The 24,347-nt window shown below is 39.3% G+C and overlaps 1 protein-coding gene across 2 annotated transcripts in view; it reads right to left on the minus strand.

Annotated features, from left to right (window-relative positions):
- Camkmt (calmodulin-lysine N-methyltransferase) overlaps positions 1-24,347 on the minus strand; it is a 388,750-nt gene that overhangs the window by 358,763 nt on the left and 5,640 nt on the right. For both annotated transcript variants that reach the window (XM_087907294.1, XM_087907293.1), the window contains exons 2-3: positions 21,101-21,273; positions 7,393-7,457 (exon numbers count right to left, since the gene is read on the minus strand). In XM_087907294.1, the coding sequence (XP_087763420.1) occupies positions 7,393-7,457; positions 21,101-21,273 (238 nt within the window). The remainder of the gene's footprint in view (positions 1-7,392; positions 7,458-21,100; positions 21,274-24,347) is intronic.

Consider the following 24,347-nt stretch of genomic DNA (forward strand, 5'->3'; position numbering starts at 1 on the left):
AGCTGATGCCATACATCATTGACACTCCGACTTCTTGATGCTGCACTCTGCCCCCAAGACAGGGCTTCTTCTCTGTGCAGCCCTGGCCATCCTGGAACTCACTCCTTAGACCAGGCTGGTCTCAACCCCAGAAGTTCGCCTGCCTCTGCATCCAAGTGCAGGGATTAAAGGTGTGTGCAACCACTGCCCAGTTTATTGATGCTAGTTCTTTAAAGAAGTATCCTTAAACTTTTAGTCAACCTATTTATTAATCTGTAAATCCCAGGGGTTTGGATTACATTTAGAAGGGCATCCCTGTCTCAATATAACAAATGGCTTCATCTAAAATATATGGCAATGTCAGCTTCCAATTAGGTATTTTCTCCAGCTTGAATGTATTCTGATATAAAATAAAGGAGGGAAGTTGGCTTTGTTATTTTTTAATACCTAGTTAAGTGTTCTCAAAAGTATTGATTTAAAAAAAAATCCTTCCCAGTCACGACATTCCATCTTGGTCACGAGTCCGATGCTGACACCTGTGAGAACCCTCTACTCTGCTCTAAATCAGTGATTTGCAGTGTTGATGCATGAATGCCATACTGTTTCAGGTACGATCGCTCAACATTGTGTTTGCATATCATAAAGTCGTGAAATCTTTAGACAGGAAAAGTACCTACTACCTTGTAGTGCTTTTTAATAATCAAAGAACTAAAGAAGTTCAAGAATAAGAATACCAACACTACTAATAAAAAATACAGTATTTATAATCACATAGGCCTTAGCATCTGATAAGTTCATCATGGTACAAAGTAGTGAGTGTTTCTTAGGGTAAGAAATTGTTCAAAGACTCCCTGGCAATTACACAACACATGACTCGCACAGCGAAATCTTAATTTCACATATACTTCCCATGATAACACCTTTTAAAACACAACAGTGAGTGATGTAATTCAAATAATAAAAACCCAGAGATAGAAACTAGGGTTCAACCTGAAGGTCAGAAAATCAAGAGTCAGCCACTGGCTCTTACCTCTACCTCAGTCTGAAACGGAGATCCTGCCTCCAGGAATCTCAGGATGAGACTGTATCTGTGAGCTGTCCCCTCCTGTTTTACATTCCTCTCTAGGGCTGGGATCAAAGGCATGCACTGGTTCCTATGGCAAACTAGTGTGGCTACTGGGATTACCATTGCCTGGTCTGTAAGGATGACCTGTGGGGCTGTTTACCCTCTGATCTTCAGGCAAGCTTTATTTATTAAAGTACAAATGAAATATCACCACAAAGTAACCTATAAAAGCCCAAAATTTCTTATTTCTTAATTAACCTACTTTACTTAAATATATATGTGTGTGTGTGCATAGACATATAAAGCATGGATGGATATAGGTCACAAAACATGTATGTGAGTAGATATAGGATGACCATGTAATTCATACAGAAATCATATGTGTGTTTATATATTGTTCATAAGGAGACTGGCCCACGATAGATGTGCCTGGCTGAGAATATTGGGTATATAGCAAGCAGATATAGGAGAATAAGCCAGCAGAGACAGTAGCCCTTCCCAGGGCAGCCGCCACTATCACCGAGCAGAAACTGACTGGGAAAGGCCCGGGAAACAGTCAGCTAGAGCTGCCCATTGAGTTTTTTATTTTCCCACTGATGGGCTTCCCCTGCTGAACTTCCAGCTTCCGGGTTCCACTACAGGCGGCCTATATCAAGGGCTAAACAGCAGCCTCTGCTGGAAGCAGCTCACATTCCTCTCAAGTGCATGGTCTTTCCTCTCAGCTGTTTTGCTCTCCTCGCTCCCTCCCTGCCAGCGTTAGGAAGCTAGGGTTTGAAGCAGAGGATCAATTTACCAATATAATGTACATTACACATGAATGCTTTGCAATCTGTTATAGGAGACAATTCATGTTTATGTCACATGCACTATATATGTCTAAAAATGTCATGTATATAATATTTATGTATATAAAACTATATAAACATAACTTTGAAGAAGAAAACATTTTTACATTCAACCTGGCCTTCTGAAGCTTTGGCAATCCTGCAGAGTATACACTCTATATACCAAAATAATAATGCAACATGAAAACTAAATTTATACTGTATTTCCATAATGTTCCCTTTGGGTTCTTCCCCCCCCCCCTTTGGGTTCTTAAACGTAGATAAAAATGAGTAGATAAAAATCTTAATAAGAATATTTCCTCTGGTAAATATTTGATTACTAGTCTAAGAGATCAATTTTAGTTAGGCGCCTCCTAAAACAGATCCTGCCAGACAAGTAGAAAGAATGCAGGAAAAGGCTACAGCTGTATGTGTTAAAAGTTCAGGTATGCTCTGTAAGGAAGAAGGTCTACAAAAATGTTCAGGAAGCCCAGGAGACATCTACCAATCACAGGATCGTCTCATAAACCAAACAGAAGCAGGAAAAAAACTGAAAGAACGGCAGAACAGGTTTTACTATATAGTCCCTAAAATAAAGCTGTAACATTTTTAGTTGTTGCTTATCACCATAGAACCTTCATCCGACGATGGATGGCGATACAGACGGAGACCCACATTGGAGCACCGGACTGAGCCCCCCAAGGTCCAAATGAGGAGCAGAAGGATGAAGAAAATGAAAAAGGAAATAAGGACTGCGAGGGATGCGATCACCCACTGATACAAGGGGACAGATCTAATGAGAGTCTACCAAGGCCAGTTGGACTGAGACTGAACGAGGATGCGATCCAAACAGATTCTCTGAATGTTGCCGGATTCTCTGAATGTGGCTGGCCCGGAGTCTTTCTGAAAAGCCATTGACAATGGCACTGGGACTTGTTTCCTCTGCATATACTGGATTTTGCGGATCCAGTCTGTCTGGACACTCACCTTCCTGGACCTGGAGGGAGGGGGGAGGAACTTGAACTTCCCACAGGGCAGGAAACCCTGACTGCTCTTAGGGATGGAGAGGGAGGAGGAGAGGGAGTGGGGGGAGTGGGAGGGTGGTGGGAGGAGGGGCGGAAATGGAAACTTTCATAATTTAATAAAATTACTTTCAAAAAAAAATTCTGACTAGCAGGAAAATATTGCAATAATATATAACAACTATTGGCTAATGTACATTACATATATGTGATAACATAAATATTATATAAAAGACTACATTTATAAATTATTTCTGAATTCTCATTATTTCTATATTCCTAGTTAGTGCAGAATTATTATTAAATTAAATTATTAAATTATACAATACTACTTATATGTATATATGCTCTGTGAACATGCAATAAATGATATGGGAAATATTGATTCATCTATTCAGGCTGTCAAAAGAGAATATGCTTTAAGAATATGCAAGTGAGTTGGGTATTGGTGGCACATGTCTGTAAGCCCAGCACTTGGGAGGTAGGGGCAGGATGATCTCTGTGAGTTCAAGTCCAGCCTGGTCGACAGAGTGAGTTCCAGGACAGACTAGACTACAAAGAAAGACCCTGCCTCCAAAAACAAAACAAAAGAACAAAGAAAATTCATTTCAGTAGAAGACAGGGATAAGTTTTGAAAAAAGAATTAGAGAAACGGAACAGTGGGGCTTCTCTGATGAGAGGTCAGGGGGACTGGCAGGAAGGAAAGAAAATTCTGCCCACAGGAAAACAGAAGCAGGAAGACAGCTGGGTGCTCCCTGACAGATGCTCTGTAGGCCGGGTATCTGAGCCAAACGTGGAAGCAACCCTCACTGGCCTCACTTCTCCCTAGCTCACACCATGGGTTGGTACTGAGCACATCCTCTCTGCAGAGCAGTCTGGGTATCTCAGGAAGGATGCTCTTGAGTAGTGGGAACCAATGAATGAAACAGACATGCCTAGCCTTAGGGAGGGTGACTAACACAGTATGCTTTCCACAGAAGCCGAAAGAAATACACAAACACAGTGTTGGGGTCCTACAACAATAAGTCAGGATGTAGAAATGATGAATTCTGCATGAAACTTTTGTTTCTTTCTGCAGTGAAAAGTCAAACCTAGGTACTTGCAAATAGTAGGCAAACACTCTACCACTACATACCATGTCCAGCCCACCAAATCCATTTTAATTTCCTATTACATCATTGAATAAAAGTCAGTTAGTGAAAATCTATCTCAAGATTATAAACCATTTTAAGGTTGGATGTTTACATACAAAGCGTAAATAATGAAAGCAAATACAAAGACTATTTTCTTTTCAAATATATTAGGAAATAAAAAAATTTATATTACAATTATTTCCCAAAATTAGGGAGATTTTTTCATATCTTCTTGGAAATTCAGGAACTAGTATTCATTTTATTTCTAAAAGCATACGACGAGCATGAGACGACAACTCCACTACATGACGCGCGCTGTGCTCACTGGGCATGCACAACTATTTCAATTGTTTTTATTATAAGTAATATTACGTTGAAGAACATAAGTAATTGTGCCCATCATTTCTATCCTGAAAAGCTTCTTTCCTCATTGTAACTATCCCCTGGCATTTGCGCACGAGTTCTATAGGAACTGGTATTCCTGGGCATAACTTCAAGGCCCTATCAGGATTAAAGGATCAGAACCACTCCTTTACTTAAAGTTAGAAAGACAAAACCTGACATTTCAAACAAAAACAAAATATATTCAAAGATAAGGAAAAGCTTTATATTAATGATTGGCAAATGCATTATACTAGGAATAAATCAATGAACGTAAACACATCTCAAATGTTTATACAGAGAAAGCTTAGTTATTATTCATGACGCACTGATTATACTGTGCTCTAAAGAGAATTATGCTTGTAGCGCCCTCTGCTGGGCTTTCAGCTCACAAAGGCAACCTAGCAACACTTCAAGAAGACTTTTAAGTATCAAGTGAAAAACTACTTTTTTGTCCATGAGCACTTTAAGATGACGATTATACGAAAGCTGTAACTAGTATTTACTTTGCTGAAATAAGACTTGACCTATTTGTCCATTAAGTAAAATTTCAATAGATGTTTCTCTTGAAGAATAAATACATGGTCACATAAATTATAGATGCATCTATGATGTGGAAGTAGAACTGTCCAGGAGGGCAAAAGGAACTAAAAGCAGACAAGAGGGGCAGGAACAAAGACAGGAGGGGAGGATGAGAGACAATATGCTCCACATGTACAAACACTAGAGAGTAAAATGTTGCAGAAGGACTGGGCAATGGCTCGGTGGAGAATGTACCTGCTGCACACTCACAAGGACCTCAGTTCAATTCCCCAGAACCCATGGAAATGGCAGCTGGGCCTAGTGTCCCATGTCTAACTCATGTAAGCGGCAGCTGGGCCTGGTGGCTCATCTCTAACTGTGACACTATCACTCAGGAAGGCCCCAAGACTAGCTGGGTAGCTCTGGGTTCTGTTATGAGACCTTGCTTCAGTGAATAGGTAGGGACCAACAATAGCGGAAGGCTCCTGACCTCAGCTCCTGACCCCAACCTCAGGTCTCCACACACATGCATACACACATACAGCCACTCCCAGGAATGTACATACACACACCACACATGCCACGCAGGCACTCGCATGCCAAAAAAGTTACAGAGGAAAAGAAGTCTTGATATACCTTGTTTCTGTTACTATAGCTGCCACTTGGCAATATTTTCAGGCTCTTAAGTTTCTATTGTGATAATGCATTTTGATAAGCAATTTAGCTTTTTATCTAATCTTTCTGGCTTTTTAGTTCAATCAAAATAGTTCATTTTAAAATATCAAAATAATTTTTAGGGTCTCCTTTCAACTTAAATTTATTTTAAATTAATCCTTAACAACATAAAGTGTTCACATTTATAAACAAATATGAAAAGGAGCGATACCAGAGCAATAAATAAATAAATAACTAGTTTCCACCTATTGAGTATTAGCTGTGAGAAATAGGGTTCTCTCTGGTGTCTGTGCAGTCTTTAAAAGTGAATAAAGTACAAGTCCACAGAGACTACATATATGAATTGCTTAAGGTAAATTCTGAGTGAGGATTCCATTGTAGATGTGTCTCGCTCATTCTGATTTCCTACCAAACAACAGACGGTGGAAAGAAACATTCTCAACACACAATCTCTCCATTTATCAGTGCAACAACATAGGGCTGTGGTGGTGGAAAAAATGGTGAAGAAGAATAAGACATTATTCACATGTGAAATAACAATTTGGACCATTAGGAACTACCTTTATCGCATGTAGTGCTGCCAGCTAGTGGCCCTAGGTCGTACTGAGTCAGGAAAACAATACTTGTTCTAGGCTACTAAACTAAAACTTCTCTACTTCACATTCCAGGATCATGTTCTAAACCTGTGTGTGCACAAGACTGACTTAAGGATATTTAACATTATTCCAGCATACTCTCATAGTATTCCTTCACCGTTCCTTGCCTAGCTCCCAGCAAAACTACAAGGTACACCCAAGTCAGAATTCAGTAAAAGCCAAAACACATAAACTAAAAGGTAACCTATTACTATCCATGCGAAAGAAACCTACATCATTTTAAATATTTTAGGATAATTTTAGAACACTTACAGACTCCTTAGAGACAAAATATAACTTTTCTATACAAGCAAGAGCTAGTCAAAATGTGGTCAGAGAACAAAACTAACATCTATTATTACACATTATTCAATTCAAATCCATCCATTTGGTAAAACAATTCTAAATGCAAAATTTATCATTTAAGTATAGATAATAATTTATTATATATATCCTCTGAAGAAAAAAATTGAGTTCTTTTTAAATCTGAAATGGTCATATTTTACTATTGATTCATTATTTTGATAAGTATCCTGTGCAACAAGTTAGAGGACACACACAGCTCTTATCATGTTACTTAACTGTGACATGATATATTCTTGGATGATTTCTTTTCTATCATGAGAGAAATAGATCACCAATTAATCAGAGGCTTAGTCGAAAATATAATATATCCTGTAATATTATATAAACAAAACCTTGGATTTTAAGTGTATCATGAAGAACATGTTCTATATCCAGTCTGTTTTAAAAAGCAAAGCACCCAAAGCCAGCAGAAGCAAACCAACAACTTGATTCAAAAAAGTCCTAATGGAAACAAGAAACAGAAGGAACAGTACTGGAGAGTCCAGACTTCCTTCCGATCTATGTTCCATCCCACACACAAATACACACATCGCCATAAAGTTTCTGAGAAAACTGCCACACACCATTTAGTATGCATCGCCTATGAGGCATATTTACAGCTAACAGCACCAAGGGTTTCTAATATGTATGTATATGTGTATATATACATACATAAGAATATATGTATTTATGTGTGCGTGCACATACACATATAAATATATACACAGTAAGTATAACAAACAGCAAATTAAAAACTAAAATTTGCTTTTTAAAGCACTGAATACATTTTACAGTTAGCATATAACTTACAGACATTTCCTGTATTGTCAAAGCTGGTAAGAACATCTTCAACATTCAAGGATCCACTATTAAACCTGCAAAGGAATAGAGCATTTTATTTAACATTTCTGAAATAACAGTATTTCTAATCCTTTTTTAAATCTGAGGGCAAATTGTGATATATCCAATGTAATACTCGGCATCCATCTTTGGAAGCCTCCTCCCCCTGAAAGTTGCATTGATCTGAACTCCATTTCCGGGAAAACCCACCAAGCAGTGACCCCTCCCCAAGAAGGGTCAAAAAAGGCCGGCCAAGCAGTGGACCATTCCCACAGGCTATTTAGGCTACCACTCAGAAAAGGAACGCGCGCGTGTGGTCTTTGGGTACTGTGTGGTCCCCCCTGCTCTCTCTCTCTCTTCCCCTCGCCATGCTCTCCCAGCCACCTGAGAGCTCTGCATTAAACGTGGGCATCTTTTATTCGGTCTAATTTGATTTGATTGGAATTATTTGCTTCAGCGGAGAGGCTCATCTTAGGAATATTCCTAATATATGGAGGTTTCCACCCAGGGGGGTCTGTTTTTCCCATAGGCCCAGCCTCTTGTGCTGGGAAAATGCCCTTCTCGCACGCTCTCCACCAGGCTAACATTGGCTTCAACTCAGTGAGTTCCCCTTTTGGAGTACATGGCTAGTAGGGTCCCCAGGGGGCCCATTTGCGCACCTTTATTTTTTCTCAATTTTTGGGCTTTCCGATGAAGTAGCTGCCGTGCCAAAAGCCTTCCCCCACACAGCTAAGCCAGGCTTAGCTGAGATGAGACCTGGGTATTTGGAGACATCAGCCACTCATTTCTCATGCACCCGTTTTGACTCAAGAGCACTCACTGTCTGATGGACACATTGCCAGAGGTTTGAGTCCCAAAAGGCATGGGCTTCTAATGGGTTCTTGCGATTAAAAGCAGATTACTCAAACGCCCTTGGGCAGCCTTTTACAAAAATCCTTTTAAACTGGGGCTATATAACAAGCAATGTAAAATAAGCAAGACTCCAAAAGCCCATGGTTTCCGCAATGTGCTTCTGTCACACTCCCTGCTCTCCCTTCTTCCTGTTCTCTAGCTATTTGCTGTTTGTCTCACTCTGGGGTTTCCCCGTCCTTCCGCTCTCCTGGCTTCTGCCACCTAACTACACCAGGATCACTCTGGGTCCCTCCCCTTCCCTCTCAAGCTGTTTGCTGAGCTTCCCTGTCTTCTGTCACCTACCTATACCAGGATTTTTAAGTTGGTCAGCTGACACGTTTCTAAAAGTGTTTTATTTGTCTGTCTGTTAGACTAATGTGGCCACAGTATGTCTGTGTAACTTTGTGGGTATGTTCTCATAGTATGCTTGATTTATGTTTCTGTGTGCATGTGTACTCATTTTAAGATCAGCAGAATTTCTAACCCCACACTAAAACAGCTCTAGAAAAATACAAACACATGGGTAACTGCCATTTTGACCCCACCACCATCTTGGGTAAGAGTACCCTTGTGTGCTAGTATTCTTTGATTTATTAAAATATGCCCAGTTTAAATAACAGGTAATGGTACCCAATTCTCAAGTGCTACAGATCTGAGGATATGGCATTTAACAAAAGAGCCTCTAACACAGAGACATGCCAGCTCCTGCAGCACCCTATAGCTCCTCAAAGAAGATATATGGTTGCAAAGGACATTTTGCCTCCAGGCTTGCCTTTGGGTTTGGCAAAGCCATCCACACAGCAAAAAGCAGCCTTTCACCTCTTCAACTTTCTGGATGTCACCTGAGTAATCAATCTTCCTATCCTGCCAAGACAGGTAAGCTAAATCTCTCTCTCTCTCTCTCTCTCTCTCTCTCTCTCTCTCTCTCTCTCTCTCTTCCCTTGCCATGCTCTCCCAGCCACCCGGGAGCACTGCATTAAACGTAGGCATCTTTTATTCAGTCTAATTTGGTCTGGTTGGAATTATTTGCATTGGTGGAGAGGCTTGTCTTAAGAATATGCCTAACACCTAATACTAATGAACCCTAACCATGTTATGGTTTTAAAATAGTTTCTACCTACTAGAGAGAGAAGGGAAAAAACTCAAATCATAGTATTCAGAGTATTTGATGTAATAGCATGTCCTGATTATAATCAACAGCTTAAATAATATACATTTTAAATCACTGTTTAACAGAAAATAATTTATAGTTACATACAAGCAAATTCTTAAAGATACAAGTTTTAAAAACAAAATTAGGGGCTGGAGAGATATCTGACTTAGTGGTTAAGAGCATTGGCTGCTCTTTCAGAGGTCCTGAGTTTAATTCCCAGAAAACACATGGTGGCTCACAACCATCTGTAATGAGATCTGGCGCCCTCTTCTGGCGTGTGGGCATACATGGAGGCAGAATGTTGTATACATAATAAATAAATAAATAAATAGATAAATAAATCTTAAAAAAAATTACCCAGAGAATTTTAGAATAAAAGAACACACACACACACACACACACACACACACACACACACACGACCCCAGAACCACTCTCAGTAACACCGAAAGTTCTGCTGCAGCAGTGCACTAACCTGAAAACCAGTCACAAGGAACCAGTCAGTCATGAGTCACTTATGGACAGCTGGAACCCTAAGCAGGCAAAAGGGACTCATGGCATTTACTCCTAATCTCACTTCTGTCTCTGTTAGCTCCACTCTCTCTTCAAATATTGCATTTGATTATCTGGATATTAGTAAGAGATCCAACTGGCAATAGTTTCAGCTAGAGCACCACGATTTTCTAATTCACCCTCAGAATTACAGCTGTAGCTGCTTCCGGGCATTCTGATTGTTTATAGTATAATAAGCACTGGAAATGCATTGCATCAGTATTACTTTAACTTTGTCATTAAAACTCAAAAGACAGTATAGATGGTGCTAGAATATGTGTGTGTATGTATATAAAATTATATGTCAAGGACTGGCCTCGACAAAAATACTTCTTACCAGGGTAGGGGCGTGGGAATTTCATAAATATAGTAAAGAATATGAAGATGCATAAATAACAGGACAGAAACCATAGAAAGTATGGGGAGGGCATTTCAGTGACTGAAGTCTGCCTGCTTATTCTTCCACAGTTTTTATACCCAACATAAATGGAGGGGGGGGTAACAAAAGACTTTATTAACATGATACAAAGGCTAACTCACACAGTCAATTGCTTTAACACTCTGAGACATCCAATCATTAGCATCCTGTTGTCTAGGTAGTGAAGGTGCTCTAGGTCACTTTATGCTGAAGACTGCCCTTCCCCCAAGTGACCTCATAGTTACAAAAGAAGGAGCAGAAGTACACTTGCATATCCTGACCACCTGTCAGGATAGCAGGGAGCTATCTTAACTTCAAAAGAACCAAGCAACTATGTTTGCAACTATGTTTGTCAATCTCCAAACTCTCTGACTGTCAGACAAGATAGAAAGGGGCCTGCATTTCTCAACCGCCACAGATATATATATATATATATATATATATATATATATATATACATATACATATATACATATATATCAAAGTATATATATTAGTTTGTTAGAATATATAATTACACACACTTATATATCAAGAGAATACTAATCATATTACCAGAAAAAAAAGCTTTTATTTCTATCAGATACCATTTCTCTGAAAGAATCATTGAGATTGCATAGTCATCTGCAATCATAACTAGCCAACTAAATACTGAGTTCAAAATTGTCATAATCCAAAGAAACGAAGTAATCAACCATCAGTCAAAGCTTTCGAACCATATTATAACTCTGTATCTCCTCTATGAACATGGGAGTCACTAAAGTCACTGACAACTATAAAATATAAACATTTTATATGCAGGACAGGGCATGGCATGGGACAGAACTCAGCATGTTCCAAAATGTGTGAGCAATATATGAATCCTTTGAAAATAATAAAACATGAAAACCCTAACATGCAGAGATAACCAATTAATATTTTGGAACAGATTGTAGTGGCATATTATTTGCATTTTGATAAATAAATCTTTCCTGAAGATTAAAGGAAAAGCTGAAGCCACTAGAGGTCAGGTAATGGTGATCCACCTCTTTTATCCCAGGATGTAGGAGACAGAGGTAGAAGGATCTCTATGAGTTCAAGGCCACCCTGGGCTACACAAAATCAATGCAGAAACAAATCCAGGTGGTGGTGGCCTACACCTTTAATCTCAGTCCTAGAGAGTCAGTCACACCTTTAATCCCAGCACTAGAGGGAATAAAAATGGGAGGAGAGGGAGGCAAAGGCTGCTTAGTCTTTGGTCTCCCAGCCTTGGTAGAGGTACGATTTCTCTAGTGGCTTGGCTGCCTTGCTTTTCTGGTTTTCAGGTTGGACCTCAATTTCTGTCTCTGGGTTTTTATTACTTGTGCTACAACACACTCTTCAAATCTGTTCTCTATACTTTGATAGAGATTGATTTGCAATTTGTGTTTTTTATAATGTATTCTAAACAGATTCAACATCCAGTATCTCCTGTCACATGATCTTAACGACTGTTCAGAACAACTGTGAATGACTCTGACTGTCAGCACCACAATTCCTGAACACAAACTTCACATTGGATTTTACAATTGCACCCAGTGTGGAGCTGTCACACACACTACTGTAGAAATAATTGTAGATTATCATCAAGCTTCTTTCTGATAACTTCCTTTAAAAAGTCCCCCTCCCCCACGTCAAAAAAAAAAGGCTGTAACCGGCATTATGAGAAAGTGAAATTCAAGGGCCTTCTTGGCTACTTGGAGAAGTTAAATCCCGCCTGGGCTAGAGATCCTGTCCAGGAAAAAAAAAAAAATCTAAAAGAATTACTGAATTTCTCCTTTCTTTTCCTTTTCTCCCTCATCCCTTTAAACAGCACAATCAGGACAAAGCATTTAAAATTAATTCTGAGGCAAGACGATGTTACATGTGGTAACTGAATGAGCATGGCTCCCATGGGCCCTTAGGGAGTGGTACTAATAGGAAGTTTGGCCTTGTTGAAAGAGGTGTAGCCTTGGAGGAGGTGTGGCCCTCTTGGGGGAGGTGTGGCCTTGCTGGAGGAGGTATGGCCTTGTTGGAGAAGGTGTGTCTTCTTGGGGGAGGTGTGGCCTTCTTGGAGGAGGTATGGCCTTGTTGGAGAAGGTGTGCCTTCTTGGGGGAGGTGTGGCCTTCTTGGAGGAGGTATGGCCTTGTTGGAGGAGGTGTGCCTTCTTGGAGGAGGTATGGCCTTCTTGGAGGAGGTAGGGCCTTGTTGGAGGAAGTGTGGCCTTGTTGGAGGAAATATGTCACTGGGGTGAACTTTGAGGTTTCAGATGCTCAAGCCAAGCCTAGCGTCACTCTTTCTTTCTGTTGCCTGCCAATCTAAATGTAGAACTCTCAGATATCTCCCTAGCACCATGTCTGCCTACAAGCCCCCATGCTGACAACAGACCAATAGACTGAACTATAAACAAGCCCCAGATAAAAGCTTTCCTTTTCCTTTATAAGAGTTGCCATGGTCACAGTCTCTCATCACAGCAATAAACCCTAAGACATTGTGTAACAGTTTCCTCCAAGATTGAAACACTTCACCTTACATTCCTTAAACAAAAACAAGGATAATGAAGTAAAATGCTTACCTTAAAAGTCCACACTATTCTGCAGGGGGGTGGTGGCACACGCCTTTAATCCCAGCACTCAGGAGACAGAGGCAGGCAGATCTCTGCAAGTTCGAGGCTAGCCTGGTCTACAAGATCTAGTTCCAGAACAGGCACTAAAACAACACAGAGAAACCCTGTCTCGAAACCAATGCCCCCTGCAAAAGTGGTGTGGGAGAATTGTCTGTATTCTGTCAATCATATTTTAATAAAACGCTGATTGGCCAGGCAGGCAGTATAGGCGGGAAAGCCAGACAGGAAGTAAGGGTGGAGCAAAGAGACTGGGAGTATTCTGGGAAAACAGGAAGCTTCCAGTTCTGCGCAGACCACCGAAGAGGCAGCATGTAACTGGCCCAGCTGAAAAAGGTACCAAGCCATATGGCTAACATAGATCAGAATAATGGGTTAAGATAAGTCATAAGAGCTAATAAGTAGCCTGACCTAATGGGCCAATCAGCTTTATAACTTAAAGAGATCTCTGTGTGGTTGATTTTCCTTGGGGCTTGCCGGCTGTGGGGTACTGGGCGGGACAGAAACCCCAACAAGTCGGCCCTCGTGTTACACAAAAGAAAAAGAAAAAAGAAAGAGAGAGAGAGAGAGAGAGAGAAGAGAGGAAGGGAGGGAGGGAGGAAGGGAGGGAGGGAGGAAGGGAGGGAAAGAGAAAAAAGAAAAGGAAAGGAAAGAAATGAAAAATGTCCACACTAAGTTATTATTGCAACTTTCTGAGTTAATACTGACTCTGAGACTGTCAATGTTAAAAGTTATGTCTTAGAGTGTACACTATGATATTTTTAAATTGTTAAGGGTAGAAAACAGGAAACCAAATCTCACAATTTTACTTATAAAAATATGAACAATTAGCCAAGCAGAAGTGGCAAACACCTTTAATCTTAGCACTCAGGAGGCAGAGGCAAGTGAATCTCTAAGTTAGAGGCCAGCCTGGTCTACAGAACAAGTTTCAAGGCAGCTAGAACTGTTACACAGAGAAACTGTCTCAAAATGTCAAAATAAATAAAATTCTCTCAAAAGAACTGGTAGAGAGGATACTCAATGTTTCCATTACAAAAGAATGACTGATGTCTGAGGTGCTGGCTAAGTACTCTGGCCTGACTATTACATATTACATAAAAACATGAAAACATCACACTGTACTACATAAATACAATTATTTATTAGTCTTGAGTTAAAAAGAAAACCTTATAACTTAAGAATCAAAATATAAGCAATCTAATTTACAATGGGTAAACACTTGAATGCAAAGAAGATATGTCGTAAATATATAAAAGATACGCCGCATCTTTCATTATCAATGACATAGGAAATGACAATCAAAAATCAGTAAAGTGTCATTTTACATCACTGAGACAGTATTAACTTTTTTATAGAAAAAAATAAGGGGCCTGAGAGGTGGCTCAGTGGGTAAGAGCAGTGGATGCTCTACCAAAGGACCTGAGTCCAATTCCCAATACCCTGATACATGGTGGCTCCCAATCATTTATAGTTCTGGAGGATCCAATGCCTTCTTCCAGCCTCTATAGGCACCAAGCACATATGTAGTGTACAGACATACACGCAGGAAAACCACCCATACACAAAATAAACTAATTAATTAATTTTAAAACAAAAACAAAAACAGGCGCTGACAAGCATGAAGAATTCTTACTCATTCCTAGCAAGAATGTTAAGAAGCTGCTGTGGGGCAATGGTTTTACCCAGTAAAGATTTGTTTCTTGTACTTGTTTAATAAACATTGATTGGCAAGTATAGGAAGTATAGGCAGGGCGACCAGGCAAAAAGTAGAGGCAGGGCAACGAGAATCATGGAAAGAGGAAAGATGCAGTCTGCAGTCGTGACCCAGCCACAGAGGAAACAAGATGTGACTGCCTTGCCAAAAAAGGTACCAAGCCCCATGGCTAACATAGGCAAGAATAATGGGCCATTTTAAGACATAAATATTGGTGAATAAGAAGCCTGAGCTAACAGGCCAAAAGTAACTAATGTAGACCTCTGTGTATTTCTTTGGGGCTGAACGGCTGCAGGGCCCGGTGGGACAGAAACCTTGGTCAACACGAAGTCACTGTGAAAGAGTCTGGCTATTCTACAGAATGCTAAACGTGCAGCAACTATATTTTCTAGCCATTTTATCCCCAAGCTTCATGCTAAGAAATTAAAATATGTTCACAGACACACAAAAAGTGCACATGGAAGTCCACAGTAGTATTACATATAACAGACAAAAAGTATAAACAACTCAAATTGTCCATTAGCTCATGAATGAGCATTAAAATATATTATTAATCCTATACTGGTATATTAATTGACCATAGAAAAATGAGTAACTTTCTGAAACATGGTAGAATTTGGATAAATGTCTTTTTTAAAAAAAATTCTAAATAGTATACTAAGTGAAAAAAAGACATAAAATTCCACATACTGAAATATTCCATCTATATAAAATGTCTGGAACAGACAAAGCCTCCCCCCACAAAAAATAAATAAATTAATTAATAAAAAGCAAATTAAAAGCTGCCAGATATTAGGGGGATGGAAACTGCTGGCGATGGATGTGTTCTTAACTTTGGGATTAATGACGGTTGTGTAAGAGTGACAGCCACACAACACTGACTATAAAAAGAAGGGACAGAGAAATGCATTAAAATCCTTTCTATAGTGTTAAATGGGCATTGAATTTTACCTTGATTAACAGGTAGAAAAAAGTAACCACAAAGTAGAATGTGTCCTAAAAGACTATAAAAGAAAAAAAGACTACAAAAGTACAGGTTTTTGGAAGAAAAATATTTAACAACAGACTGTACATGCAACTGACTCTGAAGTCAATGTTTTTATATAATAAATAAATGACTTCCAAAGTCTTATCTGCATTATAAGAAAATAGATGATATCTACATGGAATATAGATAAGTTTGAAAAACTTTCTAGGACCATTTTCATTTATGAAATAATATATATTTATATATATATATATGTATATATATAAGCAAACTACATAAGCAATCAGGAATGAGTTAAGATAAAGTACAAAATTAAGTCATAATTAGTCAACATCTATGACATATTACTTGAAAATATGACTAACGAACTTGAGTTCACCATACACACTGGGTAGTTTAAAGGTCCTATAAAGATTTTCTAAAATAAGAAACTAAAAGCTGTTTAAGACCTCTTATCAATTCCATTCCTAAAATTAAAACTTCGTACTTAAATAAATTCAGTTATCCTATTTGTTCAGTAGCTAGTATTGCCTCTTTTTTCATTTTTTAAAGATTTGTTTATATACTTTATGTATATGGGCACCTTGACTGCAAGTATGTCTGCATACCAGAATAGGGTATCAGAGTCCATTTAGAAGTGGGTGCTGGAAATTGAACCCAAGAACTCTAAAAGTGACAGTGCTCTTAAATGCTAAGTCATCTCTCCAACCTTGCCAGCTTTTAAATTATTTTTTTAGTTTGTGCACAAAAATAACGGGTTTCATTACGACAGCACCACACACGTATACTGATACATCTTGTTCACAGTCACCACCACCCCAACTTACTGCCTTCTCTTGCCTTTGCTCTTAGCACTGGGTAGTAACCCTGACATCATTGGGAAATGCAAATTTTAAGCACTCTGAGATGTCACTTCACATCCACCAAAATATTACAATTTTTTACAGGAAATGTGTATTGAAATAGGTACCTATAATATGGCAGGTATGTAAGGATAATCAACCATACACCCAACTGCACAAACCAATCATTCCTGTCACCAGCATTGCCTTGGCACTCAAAAGGTACATACTAATCTCAGTGTAATGGTTTCATTTGTCTTTTCCTTTCCCTAAGAGCAATACATGATTTCATGGTGGTGCATTTAGTATAATAAAAAAGCAGCACAGTCAAAGCCACATTCTTGACTTCTTGCCCATCCTACACTCCCAGGGCAAGCCAAAAGTCAAGTGCTGGCCTTCTAATTCAGCAATTACCATAGCAACAGCGGTCATATTCAAAGACAGAGGATGGTTCAGGCCTCTCTGCTTTTGCTTTTCTTAAGATATGCACACATTTATAAACTAATAACTCTGGTATGTATGGTTCCACATATAATGGAAGCATTTCAAACCTTTCAAAATATCAAAATTTGGCCATGGGGAAATTAAGTTTAAAAATAAGGTTTAGAAACAATACCTAGTTCCTTCACAGCAAGTTCTATACGATGATGAATCACAGCTTATAACACAGGGTGGAGGTGATTTTTAATAAAAAGTCTTCTTAGCAAAGGCACCTTCTGGTCTGTTGTGGTCTTCTATATGCCTCTAACTAATAGCAACAGTGTCTATAAAGTTCTAAGAACCAAAGTAGCAGAAAGACAAGGTTAGGAGTAACACCTCATTTCATTCCTCAGTCTCAACTGTTTCCGAATAGTGAATCATTCTCAAACACAGACGTGACAACAGATCCTGGGCATTTCACACTCTAACCTATGGTCTAATAGGCCAAAATTTTGTTCTTCATGAAAAATTATGGCTGGGCAGTGGGGAGCACACCTTTAATCCCAGCACTTAGGAGACAGTGGCAGGTGGATACCCAAGTTCGAGGCCAGCATGGACTATACAGCAAGTTCCAGGACAGCCAGGGCTACACAGAGAAACGCTGTCTCAAAACAAACAAACAAACAACAACAACAACAACAAAAAAAACAAAACAAAAAAGGGGAAAAAAGAAAAGAAAGAAAGAAAAGCTACTATGAGAAATTCGTTATTCCATCATTTTAAGTACCATTATGTAAGGCTAAGAGAAAATAATGGTCAAAGTTTTAGTTTTAAATAATCATAATTTTATAATTACATAACTTAGTAAAATAAATACTTTGAAATTCACAATTGTTTAGTTATTTACTTTCTTTGGGTATCTATATTGAGTCTAATAAACATCAAAGGGCTAGAAATCAAGGTACAAGGAGGTTTAATCAAGGTAGGGAGAATAGATACCGAGGACTACGAATGAAAAAGAATCACTCTGTGCCCTCTGCTGAGCTGTGCCAGGGACTCTGGGTGACGGGAGTGAGACACAGAAAGTGGGCTCACCTGTATGATCGCTCTGCATATAGGACCCTCTCCCTGGGACCAAGATGGCCTTCTCAGTAGCCCAGAACATTCTGCCTTGTGCATCTTCATAGCTCGTATTTCTGATTATTTATATACAAGATACTAATACACATTTGTTGGTTTGAACTGACCTAAAATTATTTATTTTTTTTCCTCCAATTATTTCATTACATTGTATTGAACAAACCTGAAAAATACAGAATGGGAGGCAAAGTAGGCAGATCTTTGCATTCAAGGCCAGCCTGTTCTGTATAGCTAGTTCCAGGCCAGCCAGGGCTACACAGTGGGACTCCGTCTCAAAAAAATTACATATAATTATCCGTGTGTGTGTGTGTGTGTGTGTGTGTGTGTGTAGCTCCAAAGCTACACAAAGAAACATTGTCTCAAAAAAAAAAACATACAAAAAAAATTCCCCAAACCAGAAAATATCAAAGCACCTAGCTTTTATCAGGCACTTAATAATATGTAATGTACTTTACTTTCTAGCAAGGACTAAATAGATTACCTACATCAAAACACTAAGTTGCCAAGTGTGGTGACATATGCCTTAATATCAGCACATATAAGAGGCAAAGGGAGGTGGGTCTTTGTGCGTTCAAAGTCAACCTTATCTGAATAGTGAGTTCTAGGTCAGTCAGGGGCTACATAGTAAGATCATCTCAAAAAAAAAAAAAAGAAAGAAAGAAAGAAAGAAAGAAAGAAAGAAAGGGAAAGGAAAGGAAAGGAAAGGAAAGAAAGGGAAAGGAAAGGAAAGGAAAGGAAAGGAAAGGAAAGGAAAGGAAAGGAAAGGAAAGGAAAGGAAAGGAAAGGAAAGGAAAAAGGAAAGGAAAAAGGAAAGGAAAAAGGAAAGGAAAAAGGAAAGGAAAAAGGAAAGGAAAAAGGAAAGGAAAAAGGAAAGGAAAAAGGAAAGGAAAAAGGAAAGGAAAAAGGAAAGGAAAAAGGAAAGGAAAAAGGAAAGGAAAAAGGAAAGGAAAGGAAAGGAAAGGAAAGGAAAGGAAAGGAAAGGAAAGGAAAGGAAAGGAAAGGAAAGGAAAGGGACTGCCACACTCTAGTTAGAATTTCATACGAATGTAAAGGCAAGTTCTCAAGTCACTGACTTCATGTCTTTTAATTGGTGCTGTCAATAAAACAAGTACTTAAAAACCAGATCCTAGCTGGGCAGTGGTGACACACCTTTAATCCCAGCACCTGGGAAGCAGAGGCAGGCGGATCTCTGTGAGTTGGAGACCAGTCTGGTCTACAGAGCAAGTTCCAGGACAGCCAGGGCTACACAGAGAAACCCTGTCCCAGAAAAATAAATAAATAGATAAATAAATAAATAATAAATAAATAATAAATAAATAAATAAATGAAAAACCAAAAAAAGCTCAGATGCTTACACCTGTTCTTTCATCCTCAACCGAGTCAATTACCCGAATGGTTAGCTATTTTGGCACCTTTGAAAATTTAGAAACCTCAACCTAAAGTGCTGCAAACAGGCATCCTTCATGACAATGACCTCTTAACATCACTCCTGGCCTCGTCTAGGCCATGTTCAGTCACACTACCACTCGAGACACTTTGTTTTGCTCTTCTTATAGTTGATACCAATGTGTGCCCCCTCTCCCCCAGAAATGTGAAATCCTGTCACAAATGGCAGATTTTTATAAAAATGAAGTAACTACAGTATTATTGCAAAATGTCAGGATATAAGTAGGAGGGAAATTCATTCAGTTACAGTGGGATCTTGCTACTTCAGTTTGCAACCTTCTTATCTCTGAATAGATAATTTTAAAAACAACAATAGTCTGCATGCTTCTCAGAAGACCCATAGCTTCAGCTGAAGCTTCTTCTCCTATTTTTTTCTGGTTCTATTCTGAGAATGACAAAACATAAATGGGAAAAATACCAAAGCTCAATTTTCAGATAACTACTACTTGAAGTATAGCTTGGAAAAAATCCTCTTTTTACTTAGTCTTCTTCACCCCAAAGAACTTGGCTTTTTTGTCAAAATCCAAGGCTGAGAGAACAGTTAAATGAACCCCTTGTTTGCAACCCACTTTATCCTTAAATGAATTATTTTTCTTGTCTGACAACACAGCAAGACCTAGTAAAGGTAGCAGATTTCTTTTTAATTTTTTTTAATGCTTCTAAAAGTTCAGAGTTTATTTAAAAACACTGCATGAAGCTTGAATCTCAGTTAAATGTGGTGGTTTGAATGAGAATGGTCCCCATAGGCTCAGATACTTTAATGCTTGGTCCTGGGCTGCTGGAACTGTTTGAAAAGGATTAGGCCTTGTGACCTAGGCCGCGTATGTGGCCCTGTTGGAGGAGATCTATTACTGGAGGCGGTTTTGAGGCTTCAAAAGCCCAGGCCAGGCCCTGTGTGGTCTCTCTGTGTCTGCTGCCTGTGGATCAGGATGTAAAGTTCTCGGTACTGCTCCAGCACCATGCCTGTCAGCTTCTCACCAAGATAATGGTCCAACCCTCTGAAGCTGTAAGAAGACAGTTAAATGCTTTGTTTTCTAAGAGCTGCCTTGGTCTTGGTCTTCACAGCAATAGAACACTAAGATAGTAAACCAGCATGTCTCTATTAGATGTTGATTTTTGTAAGAGTACAAACTTGCAAACAATATGATAAATGATATTTGCATACAATAAATATAAAAGGTGTTTTTAGAAATAAAGCAGCAATGAGCTAAACTACAATGAGAGCTATATTTCAATTAAGTGATTTGAGCCAAATTGTTTATATTTTTAGAAGGTTTCAAAAGTATGCTTTAAAGTTGTTGCTTTCATTTGATACCTGTGGGTTTTTTTTTTATGAAACAGAAGCATAAGATATTCTGTCTAAGGCAGTAGACTTTCCAACATCAAGTTGCAAAGCTGAGTTCTAACAAAGACTGCTGCAAAGTCACAGCAGGCATACAGGGCTGTTTGGCGCACGGTTTCCTTCTTCAAACCTGAACTAGAAGAGCACTCACCGTAAGGAGATGCTGTACTCGGGATAAAGGATGCTTGTGTACTGGACCCACACACCAGCCTCTTCCTCAGTTTCCCTTTTTTTGGCTTCTGTGACTGAGAACAGATTAAATGATTCAAATCTTCTCACAGAGACATGTTTCAGACAGTCATCCAGCTGTTTCTGCTTCAAAACCTTTGAAATGAAATCAAATATTGGGGTTATATTACACATGGTATAAGATTAGGTCCCAATAATAGTGTACTGGATTATTTAGACTAATTCAGAGGAGGACAGACAAAACACATCAGCATATGTGAAGGCACTGGGAGCAGTGAAGACAGTAACAGTTTAAGTGTCTGATATCTTAAAAAGGAGAAAAAACCCAGAGTTAACAAGGCTTTTATATCCACTATTCTCCTGGACATTTGTTAGTTGGAGGAAGTGAGAAAACAAGGAACATATTTAATGGCCAGAACTAGAGCAGGCATGTTATTATATGACTGTGTATGTACATGTACGTGTATGCACAGTGTATGTATGTGTGAATGTATGTGTATGTGTGTGTGTGCCAGTATATGCGTGGACAGCATATGTATGTTTGTGGATGTACACATGTGTGAGTGTGCATGTGTGTACATGTGTTTGTTTTAGGATAAACCAAATGACTACTTTTATAGTGTTAGTTTTCCATATATGGAGGAAGGAAAGAGAGCTGTAAGATTAATGAGTTTTAGCAAAAACCGTACAGCTCCACATCCAAATAGAAGTATAAAACAAACACTGAAGGCTTATATTTTCTGCCTTACAATTTAAAATATATATGTCTGACTGTAATTATTCAGCCATAGACAAGACTGCACTTCCGGGTTCTAAAGGGAGGTACATGAAGACAGGTCCTTGGGCACGAAAGGCCCGGCGTGACCCACATGCGCACATTTGTGGTTACATCCACGTATGACTCCGCTAAACCCTTGCACACATGCGTCATCAGTGTGACATAGTCACCCCCCCCCCGTGTACATGTGCAAGGCAGCTTTTTTAAAAGCTGGATATGCCATCTTCCTCTCTCTCTCTGCACATCGATCACCAGGCCTGTACACATTTCCCTCTAATAAACTCCTAAGCGGGTTTGTTGGTGTTCCGTGTCTCCTTCTCACTCGCGTCAGGTAATTTCACTGACCACCACTACAAAGTTCAGTGATCAAACTTGTAGCAATTAGCATACTCAGTGCCCACACTGTTGTCTCTAAATATTATTTTCTATGAAAACAATGTGAGATCCCCCCCAGGAGAGATGGCAGGAATTGTACAAGATGAGCCTGGAATGTTTGTGTAGTGTGTATGTATATGTATAGGACCCAGCAGCCAAACTGAATATGAGACAATGTATTAATAATAGATGTGATAATTTCAATGCAATCAAAATACAGTATTCACAGTGCATATAACCGAAAGTCTAGAACTTCAACTGACCACCACCCCTGGCCCCCAAGCACAGAACTAAGAGCCTAGACCACTCTGCTATATTCCCAGCATATCTAGCCAGGAGCCCAGAAGTCTGACTGGCACTACTTACCCCCCTGCACTCCTCATCTCTGCATATAACCAGAACTCTCCAGTCCTTGAGGACCCAACTACTCCAACATCCTTTCTCCTTCTTTTGCAAACTGTACTTCCTACTCTTTCATCACACTCTTCAGCAATGTTTTTATGACTAGGCTTTGTTTCTTACTATGCTTCATACAGTTATCTAATGTTTCTCATTTCTGTACAATCTTTTTTTTCTAATTTTTATCTTAGGTGTATGGGTATTTTGCATGCATGAATGTCTGTGCATCAGGTGTGTGACTGTTGCCTGTGGAGGTCAGAGGAGGGCAACAGACCCCCACCCCCCGGAACTGGAGTTACAGATGGTAGTGAGCAGCCATGTAGGTGCTGGGAATCAAACCCAGTTTTCTTAACAGCTGATCTCCAGCACCAAACCAAATCTTTTTCTTTTTTCAGGTCTTCTGTGTCTTCTTCCCAATTTCTTTTTGACCCTTTTAGGGCCATATTATACAGGCCCATATTTCTAATTGTCTGGCGGCCAGACTCTCAGGCCAAAATTTGCACCTGGCCTTTCCAGACAAACTGACGTCATCCTAACAAAGGGTCCGGATGTGCTAATGTGGCTCTGCTCCCACTTTGTGATTATGGGAGATCGCCTAAGAGGGATCAGTCTCCCTGACAGAGCAGCCATACTTGCAGACATGACCTAAGTCCTGCTATCCAGGAAACAGAATGCTAACGAACTTCCCCCTCAGTTTACCTTTTGATGTAAAAGCTGTTTGTAGAATAAACAGGGGTGAATTTTCAGGATGAGAACTCAAGATTTCATGAGGGAACCCTGAAAACTCCCTCTTGATAAAGGCATGTCAGTTGTCTTAATTATTCCTATGACTCCCCTCTGGTCCGAGAAATAATTTAGGTCCAGGTTGGTCCCAGACCCCGACAGACCCTCTTTGAAGGTTTTTCAGTAGTAATTTGACTTTGCTTTTTATTTTCTCCAATATAGAAAACTTCTCAAATTTATGTATCATCCTTATTCGAAGCCATGCTAATTATCATTCCAATTTTGATATACATGCTACTAACTTCATCTAAAACATTTGCTTTTGTAGCCCAGGCTGGTCTCAAACTCACCACCTGTCTCTGCCTTCCAAGTGCTGGGATTAAAGGCATGCACCACTACCCAGCGTATTTCTTTTTTACTTAATTTTATTTCATGTACATTTGTGTTTTGACTGTATGTATGTCTGTGTGAAGGTATTGGATTCCCTGAGCTGCTATGAGGGTGCTGGGAATTGAACCTGGGTCCTCTGAAAGGTCAGTCAGGCTCTTTTCTGTACAGCCATCTCTATAGCCCCCATCTAAAGAAATTTTAAATTGTTTATTTTAAATTTTGTATTTTTATTCCCCTTCTTATATTTTATTTTCCAGTTTTCTGTTTATTGGGAATCTTTTTTAATCTTTTCTAATAATTACTCTCATCTGTAGAAGGAGGGGGCACTTGTTTGCTTGTTTGGTTCCCACCCGCCCAGCTAGCTTAAACCCAAAATAATCACACAGAAACTGTATTAATAAAATCACTGTTTGCCCTATTAGCTCTAACTTCTTATTGGCTAACTCCTACATCTTAATTTAACCCATCTCCATTAATCTGTGCATCACCACAAGGTCATGGCCTACCAACAAAGTTTCAGCACATCTGTCTCCATTGAGTTTCT

Source organism: Myodes glareolus, chromosome 6, assembly GCF_982192425.1.
Source record: "Myodes glareolus chromosome 6, mMyoGla1.1, whole genome shotgun sequence".
Classification (NCBI taxonomy): domain Eukaryota; kingdom Metazoa; phylum Chordata; class Mammalia; order Rodentia; family Cricetidae; genus Myodes; species Myodes glareolus.